The 24,749-nt window shown below is 43.9% G+C and overlaps 1 protein-coding gene across 1 annotated transcript in view; it reads right to left on the bottom strand.

Moving 5' to 3' along the window:
- The window catches only part of IKBKB (inhibitor of nuclear factor kappa B kinase subunit beta), a 432,685-nt gene that overhangs the window by 260,483 nt on the left and 147,453 nt on the right, over nt 1-24,749 (bottom strand). The window contains exon 4 of the mRNA XM_085634081.1: nt 14,816-14,933. Coding sequence (XP_085490207.1) covers nt 14,816-14,933 — 118 coding nt within the window. The remainder of the gene's footprint in view (nt 1-14,815; nt 14,934-24,749) is intronic.

Below are 24,749 nucleotides of genomic sequence, written 5' to 3'. Positions count from 1 at the left end.
GTGCTTTCTTGAATGTGGATGTTCCTTTGTCCAACGTACATTTTTTCAAGTATAGGCTTGACCAGGGACATGGAAAAAGAGGATTGCTTTGAGAGTTTCAGCTTCAATTTCGGAATTGAGGCATTGGAAGATTTTTGTTGGGCACCGAAAGTAGACAGAGCCAGTTGCTGAGTCGGTCCCGAAGCCTTAGTGGAGACCAAGGAATGTGAATGATCTGAGGTGGCTGAACCCATGGACTTAGCCTTGGTGGTTGTTTTCGGTACCAGGCAGGAAGGCGGGGCATTCGAAGTATCTTTTTGGATCCGACCATGGCCAGGTAGCAGTGGCGGCCAGGCGACCTTTAAGAGGGGGGGAGAGCGAATGTTTGAAAGTCTTTAAGGGCGGTGGAAGAGGGTCTGGGGCAACAGTACTAACTTGCTGCCCGAGTGGCAGGGTGTACTCCAATTTCTTCCTCCACATCGGAGCCGGAGATCTCTGACAGAGAACTCATCTTCTTCCAAATTGGCAGCAGGCTCTTCCTGGGCATGCTCCCCACCAAAAAAGCCAGGAGTATAGTCTTTGCTGCGGCGAGACATCTCCAGTCAACACACCCTTCGATCACGAAGTGTCTTTTTCGATCTGAAAGAACTGCAGGCATCGCAGTGGGCCTCGTGGTGATCAGGCATAAGGCAAAGGTTGCACACCTGGTGTTGGTCGGTGTGTGGATATTTGGTGTGAAACTGTGGGCAAAATTAAGTAAGTGTCCGTTCCATCAGGAACACATCTTCAGCACCAACCATGCACATGGAAGGGTAGTCCCGAGCGAGACGGGTGGTGCCCCGAAGGGCGATCAGCCGATGTCTTAATCGGCAAAGGTTTTCAAGCAGGGCAGTAGAGGAAAAGTGCAATCGAGATACGCTATACCATTGAAGACAGGATAGGACCGAAGACTCATACCGAACAGAGATGAACACACGTCCGAACCCAACGGCAGAGAGAAAACAATCTAACAAAGGAGGTGATGCCCATAAGTAATATCACCGAGAGAGGAGTCACTCTACCTAGTTACTTGAAAGGTTGTTTTTTTTTTTTTTTTTAACAAGTTGTACCACTCCAAACCCCACACTAGATGGCAGGAGAATGCAGAGCATGTGTATCTACAGCCATACATACTACTGAACATACCTTTTTGGAATTTTTGAATAGACTTTTTTTTTTATATTTTACACGTTTGCAGCAGAATGTCTTTAAAAATGAAGGTGGCACACAAGTTAAATGTGGAGGAAATCCTAGTTACTTTCTTTCACGTTGATCAACTTGTAAATAAATGCTTGCCCATTTTGAACAGGGGGTCGTAGCTGCAAAGGTCAGGCGTGCCCTTGCAGCCCTCATACTATAGATCTATAGGGATGTTATAGTATAGCTTATACAGCAGCGCTGGCTTCAGTGCAGCATAGCTCAAAGAAAAAAAGGCTATAACATATTCAATGCTGATAGTGTCAAAGCTTTTTTTTCTTTACCTCAGGCGTTTGCAACATGGCTAAAATACATTGGCAAAGCAACTAGTTCTTGCATAGGCAAGACCTATTGGTTTTGCCAATGTTTGTTAATATTCATTACCCTGCCTTATGGGCTAATAAGCCCTGCCTTTGGGTGCCTTTCAAATATTAAAAAGGAAGATTAGGAAAAAGGGTTATAGTGCCATGTTGAGTTGGCAGTTTAAAATCTGCCTGACTAGACTACAGTAGCAGACCTGGAGCCATGCTTTCACTTTGTCACATCAGTTCCGGCACAATGTATGCTACAGTCCACTAGTGACATTCAACTTACTATGCCTGGTACCATATACAAGGGACTTCCAGGTAAGTTAAATATCCCATAAGGGATTAGCCAATTGCAGATACACTCGGAGGTGTCAGAGCAGGACCCAGTGCACTTCAGAGTCAAAAAGCAGCAGCATCAGTACAAACATTTGAGCAGGGGGTGAGCACACAAGAAAAGGTACTACATCTATATCATTATTTTTATATCTATATATTTTTTTTCATATTTGTCGATTTTATACTTGCGCCTCCTGCCTCGTAGGGACGCTGCATGATCCTGATGGTTCATCAGTCACTGTGGTCTGTTTCGCTTTATCCAATGTAATGGTATTTGAGGTCTCCGGGAGACATTCTGTATTCAAATGAAGCTGCAGATTCTTTAATAAAATGAAATACTATGACATGGTCTCCTTCAAGCTTCCAAATCAATTTCTCATGCATTTTCTTAAGTCTTGTCTGTTTTTAATTCGAGTTATGCCCCCTACTTGCTTTTAGAAGCGGTCAACGCAGCCATAAGATGTGGTTCATACAGTTTGCTATGCAATGCACGTAGGCCCTCACACACACACTCAAACAATTAAACGCTTTCTTGTTCCCACTATACTTTTAGCTTTTTGGGTGTTTACAATTGTAAACGTAAGTCTTTATAGGTATTTCGTATGGTGTTCAAGGTTATACAAAGTTTCTGTTTGTACGTTGAGATCATGTCCACGCTATAGGAAATCAAACAGGTAATTTGGCAAATTGAATATGTTGTACGTATAAGCAGCATACTACACACTTTCTACGCTTCTGCAAGTGTCCATCTCTCCCACTTGTCGCGTAAATGTCAACGATATCCATAGATTGCTATTGGAACATTTTGCAGTGACAGTTACAGGTAATTTACCCTCTGATTTAAGCAGTGCTTCTGTGACTTTTCACTCTGCACCCGAAAAATCTGTCCTTTTTATCTGCTCCTCGTCTTTTTTTCTAATGCCACAAAGCTCACAGCCGCATTTAACAGATCACAAACGTATGTACCGTTACCTTGGCTTACATGTGGTAAAAATCTTAAACTAAAAGACGTGGAATTGAATACTGCAGCATACACTTTCCTTGTTTTTGTTTTCTTTTAAGCAATTTTATCAAGTTTCATCATTATGGCATGTACATAGATATCACAACAGTATCATCATATCTGCGGGTTCAGTGAAAAAGTAGCTTTTATTCCGGAGTATGACTTTGAGCTTCCTACACTTCCGGGATACTGAGACAGTGCTGAGAGAAGCACATGCTTAATAGGAAACTTATCAAGATTTCTTCAATTGGACTGGTCGGAAGCGGCCAATAATATAGTCGTCAATCCAACCTTATGAGGGTAGAACACACCTGGCCTGCTAGAGGACTTGAGGTCATCTGTCTTAAATTGTAGCACGACTGGAACGGTCATAATGAAACCGATTAGAACATTAAGAACGTGGAACATTCTTCACAACTACCAGTCTCTGACTGTAAGCGGGATCTTTTAAGATAACTTTTGTTACTCTTGACCAATCGACCGTGGATTTGGCCTTGAAGAAGTCACTTTGTGACGAAACACGTGTTGGGTGTTTTTCCTGGTTCTAATATACGTTTAGAGTCTACTACCATCTGGCTCATGTCTTCAATTTAGAAACAACAGTGATATGATATTAATTATTGTGATTTTTTTTGATTTTTTTTAAATGATCCATATGGATTACTTTGTGAGTGCTTAGGTACTATGATTTCATACGACTGAGCTTAGCTGGGAAGAGCAGCAAGTAGGACAATCCAACCTGTCGCAGCTGACACTTCACTCCCAGGAAGGAGGCCCTACGATGTTGCACGGATAGGGTGTAGTCCGGGAACATGAATATGCGGGTATTCTCATAGTGGAGCGGCGCAGTCGAACGTGTCACCTGTACCAGAGCCTCCTAGTCTCTAATTTATTATAAGTACCACCACATGTTGAGGGGGTGCTCCCGCTGGTGGCCGCCATGCCAGGAGGCGGTGGATGCATTCCACAAGGATGTGGGCAGACAGCTGTGCCAGCCAGGTTTCGAAGAACTTCACTGGGTCAGCACCCTCGGCCCCTTCCGGAAACCCATTATGCATAGATAATTTCGGTGAGAATGTCCTAACGATTTTTCTGCCATAATTTCCAACCCTTGGACCTTAGTGGTGTGCAAGCGAATATGGCCCATCAAATCTATCATTGACAATTGTAGCCTCGTAATTGCGTTTTCATTGTGTGCTACTCGGTCAGCTAGTTTTTGCTGCTCAAGCGTTAGTAGGTTCAGATCAAGTGCCACTGCATCAATTCTAACCCGCAGGTCCAGTCTCGATTCTGCTATGGCTTCCAGTATCTTGTCCAGTTTGGCAACAGTGTGCATGCTTGCCCCCATGTCTGTCGGGCCTCCAGGTCAAAGCGGTCCACCACATCATTCTTCTAATGGCATGTGTCTGGGGTCCTGCTCCGGAATGCACTCCACAGCCTGCAGCCATTGTTATTTCCACACTCGTGATCCTATTCCTCCATGCTCGTGGATCACGGTATGCAATTCTTTGTGCTGTTGTGGACCCGTAAGACACCAAGCACACACTTTACCAGACCCGATTGAGGGACAGAGACACCCCCCCACCCCAGCCCCTGTTGCTAATTTAGCGTCTGCACCGAGGTAGGACAGACCCCCTAAATTCCTTTGCGAGGCCTGGATCTTAGTGCTCTCAGTGTTGGCTTCCTCTCAGCATTGGCAGGATCACCCCGTAGGGCCTGCCTCTCCCCTGTGTAGTCAATCTACCACTCCCAGGGGGGCACGAGCAGTCCAACATTTGACCAAGGGGGCCACCAAGTGTGCAATTGCAGGAAGCCCTCCTGCCTCCACCACACACCATCCGGTGGTGTCCAGTCCGTGTAACGGTCAATTTCAGGGCCCCGCTAGGTACTGCAGCGTCCTTTATCCTCAATTATCCCCTTGCAGCCAATGCCACTATCAGATACAGCAGCTGGCTCAGTTATGGTGGGCTTGGCGTGCACTGGCAGTGTTCCCGGTTTCCTCCCCCTGCATCAGGAGGTCTTTGTCCAGGCTATGAATCAGTATGGGGGGGGCGGATAGCAGTAGGCCCTCACAGCCCTTTCTCCCTCATCTATGTCGAGTTATTAGGAGATCAAGGGCCTCCCAATGCACAGCCTCGTCGCCTCCGTCACACAGTTGGACCGTCGGACCAAGGAAGGGCTCAGCGCTTGATGGACGTTCCTCGCAGCTTAGAGTCATGCTTGCTCCGGGGTCATTGGCATCCGTCCTGTGGTTCAAGCTCTTTATCATTTTTTCTGCCGTATAAAGGTAGGCCCAGTCATGTTGCTGCAGAGAGGGAATCGTGCTGCAAAGCCAGCTCCCCCCCCCTCGCCAGCACCTACCGCACATTATTCAGTGCTTGGTCTTCTCCCCCATGGGCCCGGCCACCTGGAGTTCATGCAGGATCGCCGGCACCTGCTACATACACACACTGCAGCCAGTGATGTATAGGCCTTCCCCAGATCCACCTTGACATCTTGCTGTCTCCCCGAGAAAGAATAGCCCCAAGTACTTGTACTGACTCTACACGCTCCTCCCAGAGCACAATACGGGAAAGTAGACATCACTCCTCCCAAGCTAAACCTACTCCACCTTTGCCAGCAAATCTCACCGTCCCTCCAACTGTCATTTGCAGGTGGAAAAAGTAAGCATATCGTACCCAGAATGGGGGAATAGCCAGGCTTAAAAGTGGGAGGGAAAAAATGGGACGCTCTCTAAAAGTGACATGGCATATGTAATTAAGAGTGTAGATTAAACAAACTAAAACTCTGTGCTTCCCACAGTGTGCCACTCGACTGGTACTTTGCTGCTTCTTTCTACTTTCTGTATTGCTTCCGATATAGAACACAACAACTGACATACAGCTAAAACAAGCCAGGACTATTGGCTTTCACATTGGTTGTTAGCTATACAAGATACATGAGTGACAATGATTTTGTTTGAAATACTATTGAAAATGTTTACATTTTGAAATTATGAGACTGTGAATTAAACATAACTGAGGTATGTGAACAAGGTAGCAGTCTTCAGAATGTCTCTATCTCTACACTGGTCCCTTCACAGCACATTCCACTGCCTTTTATGTCACGTCTGCCCTTTTTCGCTTCACATATTTATGAAATCCTCTATCAGCTGTTATCACACCACATCTCTTTCCTCTTCAGTAGTCTTTTCACTCTGCCTTTTATGTACTTCAGTGCATCTCCTTCACACAACACAACAACTCACATGTAAGCAATGCATCTTCTTTTACTTATCCCAGCTGTGAACCTCCCACACACACATTTGAATAGAGGCACGGTTGAAACTAGCATACGTGGACATTGCTCTGTGCCCTTTGTAGAGAGGCCAAGGACTGGATGATCATGTTTTTAACCCCTTTTTGATCCAGTAACAGCCACTGTTAGACACGCGCTCTGCATTCAGCCTCAACTCAAGAATTTACAATCGTTGTCCATTTTAAACATATGGATGCGACTCAGTTCAATGTATGCACTACAGAAGAGTAATATTCTTCAATCCTACATAAATACAACATCCAATAAATAAACACTCTTAGGGAATGGAAGAGTAAGTAAAACATGAACTATAAAAAGGAACTAAATCCCTGACTTGGATTACTTTAAAGTGTTTTATATTCGTTGTTCAGAAATCAATCCGTGTTTTTGTCTGTAATGCTAACGACATGACTGTAGGGCCCGATAAGGGCCCTTTTCAATATTAGCTTGTAATTACTACCGGGTTTAAGACCAGGAGGGTAGCGATCCAATTATAGCCCTGGGAATAACACATGGAAAAGGAAAGGGTAATGTGGTCATTCTTCACTCAATGGAGAAAACATGTACATTTTGATATAGACATACCTCCTGCAATCAGAGATTTCAGCAATACCCCTGGTATCCCCACACCATATTCTAGAATACTTATGAAGAGGTAGTTAACATAACAAATAGGCAATACAGTTATGTGCATCATAACACCATGTACAGACTGGAGGGCGGGTGGTGCAGGCAGATATTAAATTACAGCTAGTGAGGGAAATTGTGCATTTTATTAGAAGAAATGTGGACTGTTATAAAAGTTCAAAGCTCAAATTCTAACACTTTCTGTCTGCAATTGAAGTATCTTTGTTTAGAGTGGAGATTAATGATAAGTGGAACTGGGCTGGCCCTCAACAGTCCCACAACCTTCTTAGATAATTTGTTGAAGCGCTACAGCAGTAAGGACTCCAAAAGAAGTAATTTCCTTCCTTTATAGTGGAACTGATATTACACTGGAACCAGTATATTGACATCTTTTGCATTCGGACTAACCACACATTCGTATTAAAAAACATGTGAACGTACATACGCAACTCGATTACTTCCATGTGTAAATGTGTGTTGAACTGAAACTTTTAAAGACCACAGCTTTATTGCTAGGTACAAAACTCAGGAGTTTGACTGGACCCAAAAAATATAAATGATAAGATCCTGTGAGCAGTTAGTAGAACTGTATTATTTATTAGTATTAATTTCAAAAGTTCCTGATCCGCCACCATGACATCTTTTCGAAACCAGAGACCTCTTAAGATGAAAATAAATGAATTCCTATAAATATATATATATATATTTTTTTTTTCATTGCCTTCGGACGAAAAAGAACGAAAAAGGCTGCACAGCAATTATATTCCATTTCACTGTAAAGCCTGAACAAGGCATTAGTACTGACTTAGAAGGGCCGGGAACTGTAGTCTTAAAACACCATACAGTAGAGTAAGGATGGAGAGCGTATGGAGAGCGTGCGGACTGAAAAATCCACTACATGTTGATGGTATTTAATCGAGGCAACCCCCCCCCCCCTCTCTCCCCTTGTTAGGTCTGAATTGAAATAAGTTTGTATACGGTTTGATCTGAAAGGTTGCAAAAACAATCTGCCAGTCATTCTTCCTAGAAATAATATGGCAGTTCTGAGACTTTCGGGAGGGAAAGAACATGATTGCGGCTGAAGTCTAGCTCCATTTCACCAATCTGCCCCGCTTCAGTAGAATGGTGATCAACGTTGATTTTTTGGGACTGAACAAGCGCCTTCTGGGGACTAGGATACAAAGGAACATACTGGGTTCTTAGAAGCACATTGAGGGAATTAACCTGGCTTACTCCAGGTTGTGTTAATACCCAAAGGTCAAATACTATTCTCTCCTGCTGGCGAGACAGGCGTTGGACTGGTGGGAGAGGACCCTGGACACTCAATTAGAGTTCAACAGTGAAGAAATATTAGGCCATTTCAACAAAGCATAGTGATTCTAAAATCATGAAACATGAAAATAAACTAATTTCATTTCACACATTAGTACAGTAATTAAAAATCTAAAGTAAGGTAAAAGGGACACGTGCACCGTGCTGTGACGCCTGTGAAGCAGTTATAAATCTAGAAAATAAAACCCTGAAACAGCAAGCAACTAGATGCTAATTATGTGAAATAAAAGACTGAGAGGAGAAAACAAACAGCCTAATTGCTCCAGTGGGTGTATATTAAGAGATAGTTTTGTTGTCATATAGCCTCATGGGATTTATAATTTATCATTGTATGTTCCCTCTTAGTTATTTTTGTTGCCTGGGAATTCAGTTAAGGAAGTTGCTGTGAAGTCACTCACCATAGCAACACTCACCAAAGCAACTTCTGTTTCCTTAGTGCTTCCATCAGCCTTATGAATGGGCATCCTCTTGCTGCATGGTAGCCAAGAGTGAGTGCTTTAAGACGTTAGAAAACTAAGCTGTTAGAAATTTGAGTGTATAGCCCTGATTCCTCCCAGGGACTGCCCTGATCTCGCAAAGCTAGTTCTTGGCACCTCAATCCTCTTTGCTGCACTGTCCGTTGAAAATGTATTAGGACTCTGATTTAGTCAAGCAATGCAGGGAAGATCATATATCTAAAGGGGGTGAAAGACTGGAAAAGCAGGAGTTGTAAAGGTGAGCACTTTATATTGCTTACATATGTGCTTTTCAGTCCTAGGCATCAGATGACTTTGAAATATGAACTACAGAAAGGAGGTAGAAAATGTGAGGATCATGTAAACGGCCTAGCTAAACCAATTTGATAGCACTGCTGGACTAAACTAGCTATCAACCCAGGGCCTAATGTCTAAGATAATGAGTTCAAAGAACGGGTAAGAAGGTACTCAAGGGGCCGCTTTTTTGTTTTCAAATGATGGAGGCCAGTATCTGGAAGACCAAGGAAGTGTTCTTGGCAATGAATGCACGCGCATCGATGCCTACAGGAGGAAATTCTGCAGAGGAAAGTTCGCACTGATGTAAGAGACTATTCACTTGGAAATGAAAGCTTGTGTTGCTTTCCTTCAATGAGTTGTTACAGAAAGTGTTGAACAGCTAATAGGATTGTTGATGTATTTTAGTATGCTCAAATAAAAACGGTTCTACCCCATGCCATCTAAATGATTGCATGCTCTCTGTGCCTCGGAGCAGGAATCGGGCAATAAAGGCGAGTAACGGCAATTCTTGGTTCTAATGCAACTTTGAAATGACTTATTAAATTAGCATGCGCTGTTATTAGTCTCTCATCAAAATTGTATACTCATTCTATATTGGAAGTCTTCAGCTTGCTCATTTGATAAGCCGACTAGCTCAAAACCATAAATTCAGCCCTCCTGGTGACCAGTTTGATGTCTGGCATGAACATCTTGCAGATAGCATATTCGGACAATGTCTGCAGAAACAGTTTGCTTTGCAGATCCTATGCCAAATTCTGTAAAATGTTTAAGCGGATGACAGATGAAGGAACAGAAACTAATGTATCTGACTGTGGAGGCATGAAATATATTAAGAGCAAATGGTTACACTATATTCCGGGTTCAGACAGGAAGAAACACTACCTTTTTTTTTTTTTTTTTTACAGTATATGCTCCTAAAATTAGGTTAATTGACACATGGATGGCTGCTCTGATCAGGGTGGGCTGAGCCAGGCCATGACTGGCTAATGGTGTCTTGGGCAAATTCCCAATAACTAAGGGAAGTCAGAGGCACTAGGCAATCCTTGTATCAAATATTGTTTGTTAGCTGCCTCCGGAACATCAGGAGCAAGGTACTACCACTGCAAGCACCTGAAAAGCTAAGATCCGCTTCTCTTTAGGTTTGGAGTTTCAGAGGAAAGTGACAGCAAGTAGTCAAGGCTTCAGCCTGAACGGTGGATTAGGTGCAGAGACTCTGAAAAAGAAATTATGAATGGCACACCATCATTAAAATGTCCAGGCGGTGTTATAACCTTCTGTTTATGAATGTACTCAGTCTTACTACTTTCTGAAAAGTATAAGACAGTTATTAAATGTTAGATCGAATGGCATAGGAAAAGTCAATATTGCTGTGCAGCTAGTAGTTGGTTACTATCTATCTACTCTATAATCAATACAGAGACCGACTGACTCCTCAGGGGTTGATGCAGGAGAAATTCTGCACACTGCCAAAGGGAAAACATTTTCTAGGCTGCATGTAATACAGACTAAGCCAGTATGCTTCACTGAGTTTAACCAAATTAAAAAAGTTCTGTTCGCGTCCTTGTGTTACAGTTTTAGTCACGCCTACAATCGGGTCTTTCCAGCAGCTCTGTGCCTAGCCACTCACATGTGGCACAAGCCAGTGGGATGGCAGATGAGGGCTATGTACAGGAGGGACAAAGTTGCCTTTGCCTTTGGACACACATAGCCACTGTCGTCTGGCACCAGAGGAACACTGCACATTGCACTGGCACAAGAATGTATGTTCAGTCGTGATGTGTGCTTTCTGGCTTCCATAGGTGAAGAAGCTGGACAGCAGAAACACACCGGCAAGCACAGGTAGGGCTGCACATGAAGCTTTACAGGCCACACTAGAGGGGAGGCAATTTCAGGGTTTGGACAGTACCTTGGGCAATGTGCACAGCAGAAGCAGCTTGACCTGTAGGCTTTGCAAGCTCCTCGTGCGCCCCTCGTGACTTGAGCATAGCACGGATTACTTCTGCCTCATGGACACATTCAGAGAATTGTACGCTCTCTGCTCATGGCAGTTCTGGTCCTTAGATGGAGCTTGGCAGCAGCCGTAATCGTTCAGTCTAAGCCAAACTCCACTCCAATGCAGCAGACCACAAAGCAGTATTAGCAGCGGCCTAGCTTTGCAGGTCTGGAGCAGGTTATGGCAGGCTCTCCGCATAAAGAACAGTCTACCTCCTTCAGGTCATAGCGAGAGCTTTGAATTTCCTCCTTTTGAATCAATGCTTATTCTGTGCTTGTGCACAAAGGCTCACAAAGCCAGCTTTATTAGAGCACAGTGGTAGTTGGTCTCAGACAGATGAAGCATTTGAAATTTGGGGGGAAACAATTGCACTCAAGTGCATTTTTCTCCAAGAACACTTCATCCCAATGGTAACAAACATTTAATAATGATAATATTCTCAAGAGTGTTTGATTCCATGGATATATCAGAAATTCCATAATATCATTGCTAATTGTGTATTTGTCTAGGATAGTTCTCGAGCCAAACGGAGACTGTTGCCGGGTTTCAGTTCGCCTTGCAATTCATCAATGATAGAGGGAATGATAGGTTCACACTACATCCTCTGTGGGCCCTATGACAAAAAAGTTAAAAAACACACGGTACTGTGGCTTTTTTCATAGCCAGGAGGTTGCCTGGTTATATTGCTGAGCACTGTGTGTTGCCAATTAACAATTTTGAATGAAAGGATTTTAAGATAAAAGGAAACTAAATCCTCATCCAATACATTGTGATCAGACTTGTAGGTTAGTTCACAATGAGCTCTTTAAAGGCGTCCATAGGTATGAGCATCAGCGTTTGAAAGTTAAATGTTTATGTTGTTATTGTTGGGGTGCCATTTGTCACCTTGGTCAGGGGTTAAAATTCTATTGTGGTAGGCACTGAATCTTTGTTGCTGTCGCCCTATCGAAGGGTTAAAAATAAATAATATTGTGGTCTATTAGCACCCTCACAATGCAGAGGTTTCAGTCAATATGCTTCTGCCCTATTTCACCCCTAGCAAGGTTCTTGTTCTTAATCCAGACCTAGATCCCCACAGTTTCCATTCTCTTTGCACGTGCAGATTGCTGGGGATGTGAAGACAGCCCTCAGGTTAGGTTCAGGGGCTGGCAGGGACTGTGCCCTTAGGTGCAATGTTTGTCAAGATGGTGTGTCTTTGCACTCCACAGGCAGAACTGTCCAAATTCACAAGGTACATTGAGGTGAGCACAGAGTCCTGCCTTACTACATTAATGGGTTATGTGATAGACACAAGAGTCTCAACAAAGGCATGTCCTAGGAGATGGAGAGGACTGATTAGAGCTTGGACTTGCAGAGAGTGTGGGACATGTCTAGTTAAAAAGCCCATGGTGTTTCACATGACAGCTCACCTTCTTCGGGGCGCATAGATTCTTGTTGACACCAGAGTTGGATAATCCAACATGATGCACGTGTTCTCCCTCACCCCTTTCTCCTGCTGTCTCTGCCACTCTGTTTCCCCCTCCTCCTCTCAATCCTTCTCTCTTGCTTCCCCTTCTACCACCTCCTCTGCCTCCCCACCCCCAAAAGGGAGGGGGCTCCTAGTTCTGACAGACAACAGAAATTCAATTTTTTCATAAACATTTGAAGCAATTGCCATGGGATTCATGACAAGTCCCCTGTGCAGAAAAACATACTTGGTCAGTCACAAATGTTGAAGAGTCATTCAGGGCCCACATCACTGTCCCTATGCAGAAAACGACTCGTCTTCCAGTCAGTTCTGCTGGTACCAGAAGCAAGTCGGTGCCGTGCCTTTAAGCCCGGACATCAGGAGGAGCAAGTAGCCTCATTTCATCCTGAGGAAGTTACTCTCTGTCCGCGAGTGGTGCTGCTGATGTGGACTCTTCTCATTTGTGGGTGTTTGTGCGACAGTCCCTCATCTCTTCCTTAGCAAAAGCGCCCGCTTAGCTCCACACTTCAATCTAGCCAGGTGAGTGATCTTGCCACATGGGTACTGTTCACTTGACTTAGTCAGAGACATACTGTGCCTGAGACCACTGAAGTATCTATTCCCCATGAAATCTCCTGCCATTTGTTCTGATGAAATCAGCTGGTCAGAAGTAATTCTAGCAGATTTTACGCAGAAAACCTTACCCCCATGTCATCCTTAATTTAGGTTAGGCCTTGTACCTTTCATCATGCCGTTTGTTTGTTCGTTTAAAAAATAAATTGGCTTGTCACAGAAAGGATAATATTCCTTGAATGGTTCTGAACCTATACATAGGTCTACTGAAAGTGAATTTGTAGAAGAAGCTGGGCGCAATGCTCTGTGCTCATCATTTCCACCCTTAAAGAACACTGGTCAAAAGCAGAGACTTGCCAAGCCTGCTTCGCCTATGAAGACTGCCCTTCAACAAGCACCTGCTCTAAGATTCTCTTTCCCTACAAGCCATTGTGCTGGATCTTTGAGTAGGCTCTGCATACGAAGTACAGGGACTGGTCTCCAACTAGGTACCGCACTCTGTGACACTTCTCCCAGAGGCTGTTGGGAACATATTTCAGGTATGCCAAGGGGACTGGGGCACTAAGAGCTTGCCAAAATGAATGCTAGAAGCAGAGCTGTAGTTATCCTTAGTGTAGCATGTGCAGTGCTACTGGGCCCAGCCAGAGGTGTGAGGGGCCCAGAGCATTTGTGACCACCTTACCACTCAACCAGGTGCTTGGCAGGGCCCTTTTCCATTATTGCATTCGGCCCATGGCGCACTTAAACTGCCACTGGGCAGGAGCAGAAGGTAAGGATTTAAGCTAACATAACTAGTGAATTCCAAGTGTTTTAGGTTTTGTCTTCTAGGCTTCCAGCTTTTTTAATTTTGAAACTGAAAGATGTTTTAATGAGATGCTGAAGTACAGATGAAGTCACAAGTAACAACCTACTGCTACCTTAAAACATCAAGTAAGGGATAGCGATCTTGTAATCACTACATGAATAATCAAATGCGGTTACATAGAGATACAAGGCTCACCTGGCAAGAATAATGCTTTCAGTAAGCATAACTTGATATCCAGCATATTTACAGCCCTGTCATTATCATCAAGGAAAATGAGCCAAGATGACTGGCAGGTGGCTGGAAGATATCTACATAGACAATAATGTGCCGCGTCCTTAGAATCATATGTCCACATGGGACGTCTTTGGGTTGAAATCAGTGGTGGCTCCTCCACTAAGGCGGAGGAGCGCCGCCCCACTGCTCTTAGAGCAGTGAACCCGCAGTGAAAGAGGGCAAAATAAAATGATAATAACTGAAAGTTATTCTCATTTTATTTTTGGTTGCCTCGGGGCTGGTGGCTCAGGGAGGAGGAGTGGACTGTGCACACTAAGTGCGCATAACTGCCTGGCTGGCTGGCTTGGCCCGGCCAAGAAGTCATGCACACATTGCATATTCCTCACCAGGCTGTAATGGACAGCTTGATGGGAATATGCACAGGCTCACTGTCCCGATCTGAGGGCAGATCCATGACGCTCAGACCAATCACAATGCCACATTACAGCGTTGCGACTGGCTCAAGGGAGCCTGGGTGCTTCCTGTAGCTTCTTCCGGACCGGACTGGAGAAGAGAAGCGGTGATGGAGTGGCGGCAGAAAATATACGTTTTCTTTTTTACGATGTTCAACCCCTCTGCCCCCCCGCCGAACCACTCCAGTCCCTAGCAGCCGCCACTGGTTGAAATATCGTTCACCAAGTAGAAAAAACAAGGTCTCCGTTCTAAGTCTTGGAATGTGTGAACAAATACAGTTGTAAGGTATGTCTCTCGATGGTATTTCAGAAATCAATTTAACTTTAAAGTTGAACGCAAAAGCAGGCAGTGAGACAAGCTAAGCATATTCAATTAGCGGAGGGGATTTGAATGTCGACCCTACAGACCCTTTTTCATTAAGTAGTTTGCATCCCACTTACCTTTCGTAAGTCTCCACCCTCACAGTACTCCATCGCCAGCAGCGGCAGATCATTGGGGGCAAGTTTCTGCATTCCTTCTGGAACATCACGGGCTGCCACCACATTTGGGTGATTCAACCTGAGAAAGAAAAAGCGGAGAGATATGTAGATGCTGTGTAACATCCTGGTGAGTGCATACTGTCACCGATGATCGACATGCAGTCCACAATTCACAGAAAACCTAACTTCACTCATCGCCTTTAATTGAAATGCTATACTGTTTATCTCCTATCATCTATTCTAGACAGTCAAACTCCAGGTCCCAGTTACAGGGACTGTTAATGTATTGGTGGATTTCAGCCATTTGCAGCAGATGGGCAATTTGGAGCCCTGGGTAATCTCATGGGTCTGAGATCTACCTCTAAAATGTACACATATCACAAGAACTTACAAATAATGGGAATTGAACACTTTCAAGCAGAAAATACAGGGACATCATGCTTTACCTAGCAAGTCTCTACAAGCATTACAACACGCAAGGTATTTGACAGGAAAATGGGGTGAAATTTGTATTTTTCAGGCAATTATATAGGCCTGGAAGGATGGATGGAAAAATAAAGAAATGTGGTAATGTGTTACCAATTTTGTTGCAGAAGCAGCCTTTGATATTTTATAGGGTAGAAACATAGCTTTTCTTCCCAAGTCAGGATACATTACAGGGAGTCAGGCAAGTCAGGCAACCCCATTCTCATGCCATAAGCTCATCCCAGTCCTATAGTCAACATCGGTTACCAGCGGAGAGCGACGATTGGTGTACATAGGATCTCGAAGACAGCATGCAACAAAAGAAGCATTTCTTAATGGTAAATTCTGACTTTTGGAAGTGCCGACCCTCCTCCCTGAAACACCTCCACCTTTAGGCTGATAGTCAAATCAGCCAATATAAATAAAATAGAATAAAAATAATTAAAATAAATTGAGAGCTCTGTCTTCCAGCCACCAGCCGGGCTCCTCCCGTTCAGGTGTCCTCTCCTGCAATGCTGCTGCTCTCTGGATACTAGCCTTGAATTCCAAGGGCACGTCATAATGTGGCATCTCAACATGCCATCATACGTCACCACTACGGGCGGTACCACGTTTTCCATGTTTACCGGGGATCAGACAAGGCTACCATCGATTCTCTTACCCGTTTTGCTTTTCTTTGCAGACGTTTGTAAAATAAGTAAAACATATTTTCTAACTTCATTGTGCTGACGAGCTACTTATCTGATGGGAAAACACAGCCAGTGAAAGTTCACATAAAAAGCCAAGGCCACGATTTCTGAACCTTTGTCGGAATGTCCCATGGAGTCCGTTATTTCAGCGTGCTCCAATGGCAACAATGTGTTCCACTTGGCTTTTTGTCTTGCTGTATGCTCGAGACAGACTGTTATGATACAGAAAAGCTTCCCAGCAGCAGAGGGCGTATTATTTCCAGAGGAAAAGTACGCCATTCTCGCCGGACGACCATAATGAGCCTCTAAACACCGGCTTCAACGCGGGAAATAATACTTGCATAAGTAACATGAGAAAACACCTGAATAAACGGGAATAAGCTAGCCATCAGTGATACCTGTAGTACATCACGTGCACAGTGAACATGAATAAAGTGAATGTCCACACGGAGTGTGAAGTAGTACGTGCTTTATTGGAGAGAGAGAGCAGGCAACTGCCGGCAGCCTATACAAAATGGTGTCTAATCCCACGTCAGCGCATCCACAATGCATTGCGGATGCATGACGCAGGAGAAAGACTTGAATGCAACACCACACATCCTCCCCCTTTACAACCTGATACAAAAGGGTAAAAAGGATATTGCACATGTGAACCAGTGGTGAGCAATTATCCAATAAATATAGAATAAGGGAGCAGAAGCACAAAGAGGGGAGAAAAGGAACGGATCCTAATAAATAGCGGTAGAATAGGTATATAGGAGAATCCAATAAATACTATATAAATACAACAGAGACTATAAATAGCAAGTCCAAATAAATAGTTGTAGAATAAATAAATGTAACAGTCCAATAAATACTGTGGAATATTTACGCTGTAGGAACTGAACTAGCACAGGCAGTTCATGTAGGTTGCATATCAAATTCATTATATCTTTTTGGCAACAAACTATTCCTTCCCCTACACGTATACTTAGGAGAAGCATGGGGTGAGTGTACGTCTGTTTCTAGGTACTCAGACTCAGATTCAGTAACCACATCCCCAAAAATGCTTTGGGCAGTGGAGCTCTGTGTCTCAAGGTTTTCAATATCACTAGATTCAGGGTTGGGTGAAATAGGTGAGTGATTAGGATTTCCTGCTTCCCCAGGCTCATGAGGACTGCTCAGTTCCTCACAAGAAGTTGATTCCCTGTTGTCAGTAGTGGGCTCTAGACATTCCCTGTTGTCAGCAGTGGGCTCTAGACTTTCTACCTCAGACCAGAACCACCCATCGTCTTCCTCTGCGGTACTCTCGTCTTTCCCCCACCATAAAACTTTGTTGCATTTGGCCATTCTGGTGAGAGACCATATTTTCCCAATACTTAGCATGGCAGATCGGGAATACAGCTCCTTGATTTGTTGGGGCTGACTGATCCTGCTGCTCCCCTTCTTACAGGTGGTGCCTAACTGGATTCTGACCCAATCACCAACACTAAGATACGAGTCCTTCACTCCGGGTTTCTTGTCGTAGTATTCCTAGTATATTTTCTGTGCCTTTTCTAGGTTGCTTTTCACAATGGATGGGGACCATCTGCTCTGAAGTTTTAGGTTCATCCGCACGTTATTGTCTTGGGTGTAGGGCTCTCTTCCTCGCAATATTTTAAAAGGACTGTATCCAGTCAAGGTGGGCATTATGCGATAGGCCCATATTGTTTTCTCAATCTCAGTTTTCCAATCCTTTCCAGCATTTATGGCTGCCTGAATGGATCTCATGATGACGCGGTTGAAACGTTCTACCAATCCATTTCCTGCTGGATGGTACACTGGAGTGTGTTTTTCTTTAATGCCGTTTCTTCTCAGAAACGCGGTCCATTTTTCTGAAGTGAATTGTGGGCCGTTGTCGCATAGTATGGTCCTAGGAATGCCTTCACAGAGAAATGTGCTGGTTAAAAATGCAATGACACCAGAGGTATCTGTCCTCTCACAGTTTTTTATTTCTGGCCATTTTGAGTATCTGTCCATTAGCACAATGACATATTTCGCCACACTCCACGGGTCCTAATACCTCAATATAGAGTTCCTCCCAAGGATTCTCAGGAATGCTGTATTCTCCCAATGGTGGCCTAAATGTGACTAATGATTTGTCAGCGCTGGCGCAATGGACGTGTGCTCTCACTTTTTACTTGATCTCATTGTCGATGCCAGGCCACCAATAGGATGACTTCACTCTCCTCTTAGACTTGACGATACCAAGATGACCTTTAAGCATAATGTTAAGTATTACCAGACATAGTGATAACTAAAGGAGGACCGCTAGAGTTCTCAAGGTCAACTACTGAAGCCAAGGTAATTACCTAGAATCTTGGAGTAAAATGCTGCCTAAGACGTTTTTGTTAAGGAGCAAAGTAACTCACAAAACTGACTGACTTGACTACAGGTTAAAATGCAGATCACGACGGATCACTGTGTTCTCATCTCCAGCTGCACCATAACGTGCCACAGCCAGACAGTGCGTCTGGACAGAGAGCGGGTTGGGGACCTAACACCGCAGCTAAAGTGATGAGACAGGACCAATGTTGTGCAGTGTTTTGTATCCCATGGAATCTGGGCCTCAATTTTCCTTCTCTGAATCACTAAGTCCGTGAGATACCAACAACACCTCATGGGAACCACCAAGCAGTGGATACAACTAGAACCGGAAGTTCATTACAGCAAAGAGGGTACAAGGTGATGTAGGAGTGATTTACGAGAACTCTGTTTACGGACGAATTATGGCAGAATAAACGGTTACATCTCAAACCCTGATAAACTCAATACTCTCTAGAATGCTGCTTTCCTGGCATGATTTATCGGTTTTCTACAACTTTCACAAGCCAATCCACTTGCTTATTAAAATAATCAAGTTGAAAAAAATAAAAAAAATAACAGCCCGCACTATGAACAACACTGTCCAACGGCATTACTACTTGGCCTGAGCATTTCTCCCTTTCTCCCAGGAACAGATAAGGAGAACTTGTGGATGGGCAACAAGAGAGGGAGAGTTTGTATAAATAAAGTACATACCCATGCACCTATGTCTATGGCAGAACATTTGGAAGTGTATGGTTTGCGAATTCTCTACTCCTCTCCCCTACTCCTAAAGCAAAGGGATTATGCCTAGTCGCCTACTTCCACCTACCCCTGCAAATACGTTCTGAAGGCTCCACTACGTTATTAAGATGAAACCAAGAAGGCAAACAAATGCAGAAAGGCACAGTGGGATGTTGTCTCCCCCCCCCCCAACTGCAAGAAATAAAGTAATGCTATTTTGTACAATCTCTCTTAAAACCAAGATTTCTGCAATAGGAGTGTCGAGCCCATGAGCTATTTGACAGATAACACACAGATAAATCCATTAAAATATTAAAAGGGGGGGGGGGAGTTACCGTTCAAAATCGCGGGAAGGGTGAACAAAAATCAGCTTTGTTCTCTTACAGTTAGTAAAAAATAGAAAACTTACCTTTTGGACTCAATTGACAAAATACCTTGAGAAAAGTTGGAAATGTAAGCAGTCTGTGTGTGTACAAGTTAAGGTGCTATTAATCCACCTGGTAAAAAATCAATACCCTGGGGCTCGTTATTTATCGGGTGCGATAAATAACACCTATTATGAGTTATTGGGGAATGACATGTGGATTTTGGCGCTGAATGCACCAAAATCTGCATGGTAAGGTAAACACAGTATACTTTTCTATGTTAAATTTCGGCAGGCTTGACCTGCCAAAATTGAACTAATGTTGAGGTATTTAACGCATCCAATAATTATTGGAGGAGTGAAATAAATTCAAACTCGTAATTCTGACCTATACATAAAGCGAGGTTTCTGCACAGGTCAGAATACAACGAGGAACTCATAATCAGGGCCATAGAGTCTAGCTGACGTTTGGAGTAACTTTCTTACTCTTTGGAAATACATAAAGATTCAAGAGAACTCTTGTGATTTTCCCATCATTTCTAGAAGTGCACACATTCTAAAATTGTGCAGCATACGTGAGAGCAAAATTATGACTTAAATGTGCATTAGCACTTCAACTTTTTTCTCAACATGTTTAACAGAGTGGAGAAATTCATTTCGCTACATTCCTATGAATATTGTCTCTGTTTTTTTTCTTCTTGTTCCCAGATGAAAACACATTTACCCCTACCCTTAGCAGACACAAATTTACAAACGTATTCAGGATGAGAAACTCCCTACAAAATGTTGATGATTACCCATGTATTCTCAGGTTTGTGGGAATTATCCATGTTCGGGGGATCCACCAATGAATATCTACACCGGCTCCTGCTCAGATCTGTTCAGCAGCAGTTGAGCAAACTGCTGCAATGTATGAGGTGAAAATACAGATTGTGAATAGGGAATGTGATTTTGCCCTGGCAAGTAATGATTTTTCAACACCAAAGGTGCAAAATGCTTTAATAATCAAGCCCATTATTCATTTACAATGCTATTAAACAGCAGGGCTGTGTTGACCGGTTACGTTGAAAAAAGCACATAGACAGATAGACCTACGGCTCCTCTCTCTAGTCGTCATATAAACAAACTCTGGACACCCACTCACCCAGGCCGCTCGGGAGTAACGTGTACAGGCTGCTACAAGCATATCCTGTCAGCAGCTCCAGTAATACACCTGTCAATCGAAGAGTGCTTGGAATGTTAGGTAAGGGAAAGCCAAATGTTCCGGTAAGGTCAGCGAGGAAGGTGAATGCATTCCTCTCGAGAGTGGCAAGATGACAGTATCTTTACCTTCTAGCTTCTGGTCACACATTTCCAGATACACACCCACCTTGTCATGGATACATGGTTTCCAATGCCAGTTCATCGCCCAAAACAAACTGACCCTCATGCATCTTTGCATAGTAGAAAGGCCACTTTATTTAGAACAGGTAAACTCTCAAATAACTCAGCGATTTATTTATTTATTTATTTTATAATTTAGAATACTGAGCCAAAACCATTTCTAACATCACATTTCCCCATTTCAAAACTTTAAACCAACCTTCCAACTTCTCTGTGTTACCTTTACCTTGTCATTATTTTCTTCCCCTATTGCCTCACCCACCCCAAACCTTGCATATACTAAATGAATGTTGCCCAAGAGCAACCTGTCTAATAGTGGCTTTTTTTTATTTTATTTATTTATATATATATATATATATATATATATATATATTTTTTTTTTTTTTTTATTTTTTTTTTAGGGTTGGGAGGGTGGAACTTCAATTTTCCCTCTCCCCCACGCTCGCGCTTCCCTACACTACCGCACCTGACTGAAAACTAACACGCGCGCCTCTCCCTGCGCTGCTAGCGCGGCCCGTTCCATTCGGGCGAAAAGCCCCAGGGGGAGACTGTTTCTCCGCTCCCCCTGGGGCCCCCTTTTCTTCAAACCAGATATAAACGTGATGGAATGCTAATGTAGGAAGCTGGCTCTGTATATAGTATACCACTAGGTGGTTATACCGTGCACAGAGTTTAGAGATTCCCCCAGAAATACGGTGCTTAATGCAAACCCAAGCGCTCTATTTGTGGTAGTGTGGGCAAACAGCCTTATGCCTAACACAGAGCGTAAAACATTTGTCACAATGACAACTGAATATCACTAGACTCAAAAAAGAGATTCACACCAATTTTATTAAAATAAGCTTTGCGCAAGATTTATTTTAAAACCAAGATTTTCACAAAAAAGAAAGTACGTTTTGAATAGAAATTCTTTTCCGTTTCAAAAGTGGACCTTGCAATTTTCAGGCTTTGCTATGGTAACTTATGGTGGAAAACAATAATGAGGTTTAACAGGTTAGTAACAATTCCAGTCTTCTGGTTGCAGGGTCAGCCAAGGGCAAGATTAAGCACAACACTGCACCACCAGCAGCACAAGGACGGCTGGGTGCAGAGGTCAACGTTGAAGATCAGGCCAAATGTTACCCAACAGAGCCTGGGGGTGTTTTAAGACACACTGCTTACAGGTAAGTAAAGGGGCTGCAGGGCTCCAGCTTCGGAGGTGTAGGCAAGCACGGGGGCAAAATCCAGCACCAAACATACACCACCAACGGCACAAGGCAGCAGGGTGTAATACAGTGCTGGGCGCTCAATGCAATTCAATGGAGAAACTCGCTGTGAGAAATAGGCTGGAGGCTGCACAAAGGAAACCATCGAAAGCAGAGGTAAGCTGTAATGCTGTGGGCCATGGAGAGACAGTTAGTCGAGCTCCTCAAGGCCCATGGGCTTGAGGAACAAGGGTGTCCTTTGACGTCTTTTGTTTTACTGGCGGCAGCTGGGTAGAGCCTTTAGATTCACACTACAGGCATCATTGTGGAGTCCAGGAGGTGTCAGCCAACACTGGACTTGGATTCAGGATGGGTGGGAAACCTTTTCTGGATCAGTGGGCCACCTGGACACATGCCGGAGGCGTCTGGTGGACACTGGTCAGGGGTTTCGGATCTGGAGGGCACCAGAGTCCTTTGTGTTACTTTCTTGTAGACAAAGTCGCTGTCCTCGGAAGTTCTGGTGTTCTTCAAAAGGAGGCAGTACTCCCAGGGGTTGTGGAGCTCGCTGACTGCAGGACAGACACCATTGCTTCGCAGGATATTCGAGGGCTAGAGAGAGATCGGTAGGGCTAGGGCAAAGTCAGTGTCGGTCAACAGTCTTCTCTGCACTGCATCTTCTTCGTCATTTTTCTTCTTAGGTCAGCAAAAACTAGTTGCAGGATCTGGGGGAGCGACCTAAATACTAGATTTAGGGGTGTTTTAACGGAGTGACAGATAGGGCCAATGGGCACCTAACCTGGGGTGTCTACACTCTCAATTATGCCATCCTCCTGTGGAGGAGTCCCGCCATCTTCAAGATGGCAGGGACTGAAAGATGTGCTTCAACTTGCCTCCTGCACATGAAGGGTGGATTTGGCAGAGGTGGGCACACCTCCTATTCCTTCCTAGTTTTTCCTGCCGGTTTTCCAGTCCAAAGTGGGTGTCTAAACCAGAAGCTGCCATCTGCTGCTAACAGCAGAGGCCAGGGGTCACATTACAAAGGGGGCAAGCCTTTGAAGCTTCCCTCTCAAGCACAGTGCACGTCCTGGGGTAGGAGGTGTGACACCTACGCCCAGAATGTGCTTTGTTTCTGGTCCCAGAGAGCAGAGGCTCCGGACCCAGGGGTCCAGAAACATGTCTGGTGGTGACAGGCTGCCTAAAGCCAGTCTGTGAACACACCAGGGTTGGTAGGTTTTCAGCGGACAGCTCTGAGTACGTGTTTCAATAAATCCTATACTGGCGTCAGTGTAGGTCTATTGAGAGTACTAGTTTGGTACCACACACTCCAGGGTTCAGAGAAGTCCTCATGGTGCTGTGGAACTTGAGTTGTCGAGTGTCCAGCCCCTGTACTTTCTATGGATTCCCAGGCATTTAAGAATAGACAAATACTTAGGGAGATATCTGCTCATGCAAATATCACCACACCTGTGATATAGCGCACCCTGCCTCAGGGCTGTAAGGCCTGCTAGGGGTGACTTGCCTATACCTTAGGCAGCACTAGTTGCAGTGTGCCATATCAACTTTGTTGTTTTGTCTACACCAGGGCATGCATGCTGCAGTGGCAGTCTGTATGGCGTAGGTGATAGGTCCCTAAGGCACCCACTTTAGTCCCAATGCCCTAGGTACCCAGGTACCATTTACTAGGGACTTAGAGGGAGCCTGAAGAGTCAAATGTGGAACAGTTTTAAGGAAGATGCACTGGCACAGGAGACCTGGTTGGCACCGACCCTGTGCACTACAATCAAAACCACATCACATTTGAGGCAAAAAGTGGGAGCTAACATGCCAAAAGGGGCACTTTCTCACAGTGAATACCACACTTCCTTAGAAAGCGGTCCTTGAGTGTTAAGTAAGCCTGTGTTTGCCATTATTCAGACGTGCTCCTTTGCCGCAATGAACGTCTCGTGCTGATGAAGTCATTTACGACATACACGCTCACCCTTACATTTCCTATCCGGAATGAACGGGTTTCCAAAGGATTCCTTTAATTTAACGAGGCATGCTGCAATCAATTACCTCTGCCAACGATGGTGTTTTTGGACTTGACTAAAATGAACAAGTAAAAAACATGCACTTCAACTCGCTAAATAAAATCTGCAGCCACAACAGTGATTCGACATGCGTGCATGATACAATTAACTTTCTCAGTAGGATGTTCACTAATTTTTGTTTTTAATTAAAAACACTGGACTTCGCTTATTTACACAAAATATGAGCAACCTTAAATCAAATGTTCAAGCATACAATTTAAGTAACAGCGCACTCACTCCCCTTTCATGATAAATGTCTGTAGGAACTAAAACCGTCCTCTCTCCCCGCCTTCTAATAATTATATTTGGTTTTTTCAATAATTTTAAAATACAAAAAATTGTTCTGATTTTTAAAACAACTTCAGCCGATACCACACGAAAAAGCACTTTAGGTGCTTGTGTGCACTTCAAACCTGTAGGCACTTCAGGCTGATTAGAATACCCATTACAAAGTCTAAGTTCAATTCACTATTAAGTACTGAAACAAAATTTTAGATTGATCCCTGGTTTTAATATTGCTTAGTTCAGACCAGTCTTTCAGATGACTTAACAGATAAGATAGTTCGCAAACATTTTACCAACTGCCCAAAAGCAAAGCTATGAGTCAATAACTAGACAGTTGGCAATAAAAAAATATATATATATATATATATTGTAACCACTGCACTTTATTCT

Source organism: Triturus cristatus, chromosome 11, assembly GCF_964204655.1.
Source record: "Triturus cristatus chromosome 11, aTriCri1.1, whole genome shotgun sequence".
NCBI classification, from domain to species: Eukaryota; Metazoa; Chordata; class Amphibia; order Caudata; family Salamandridae; genus Triturus; species Triturus cristatus.
This window is presented reverse-complemented; position numbering and strand designations above follow the sequence as displayed.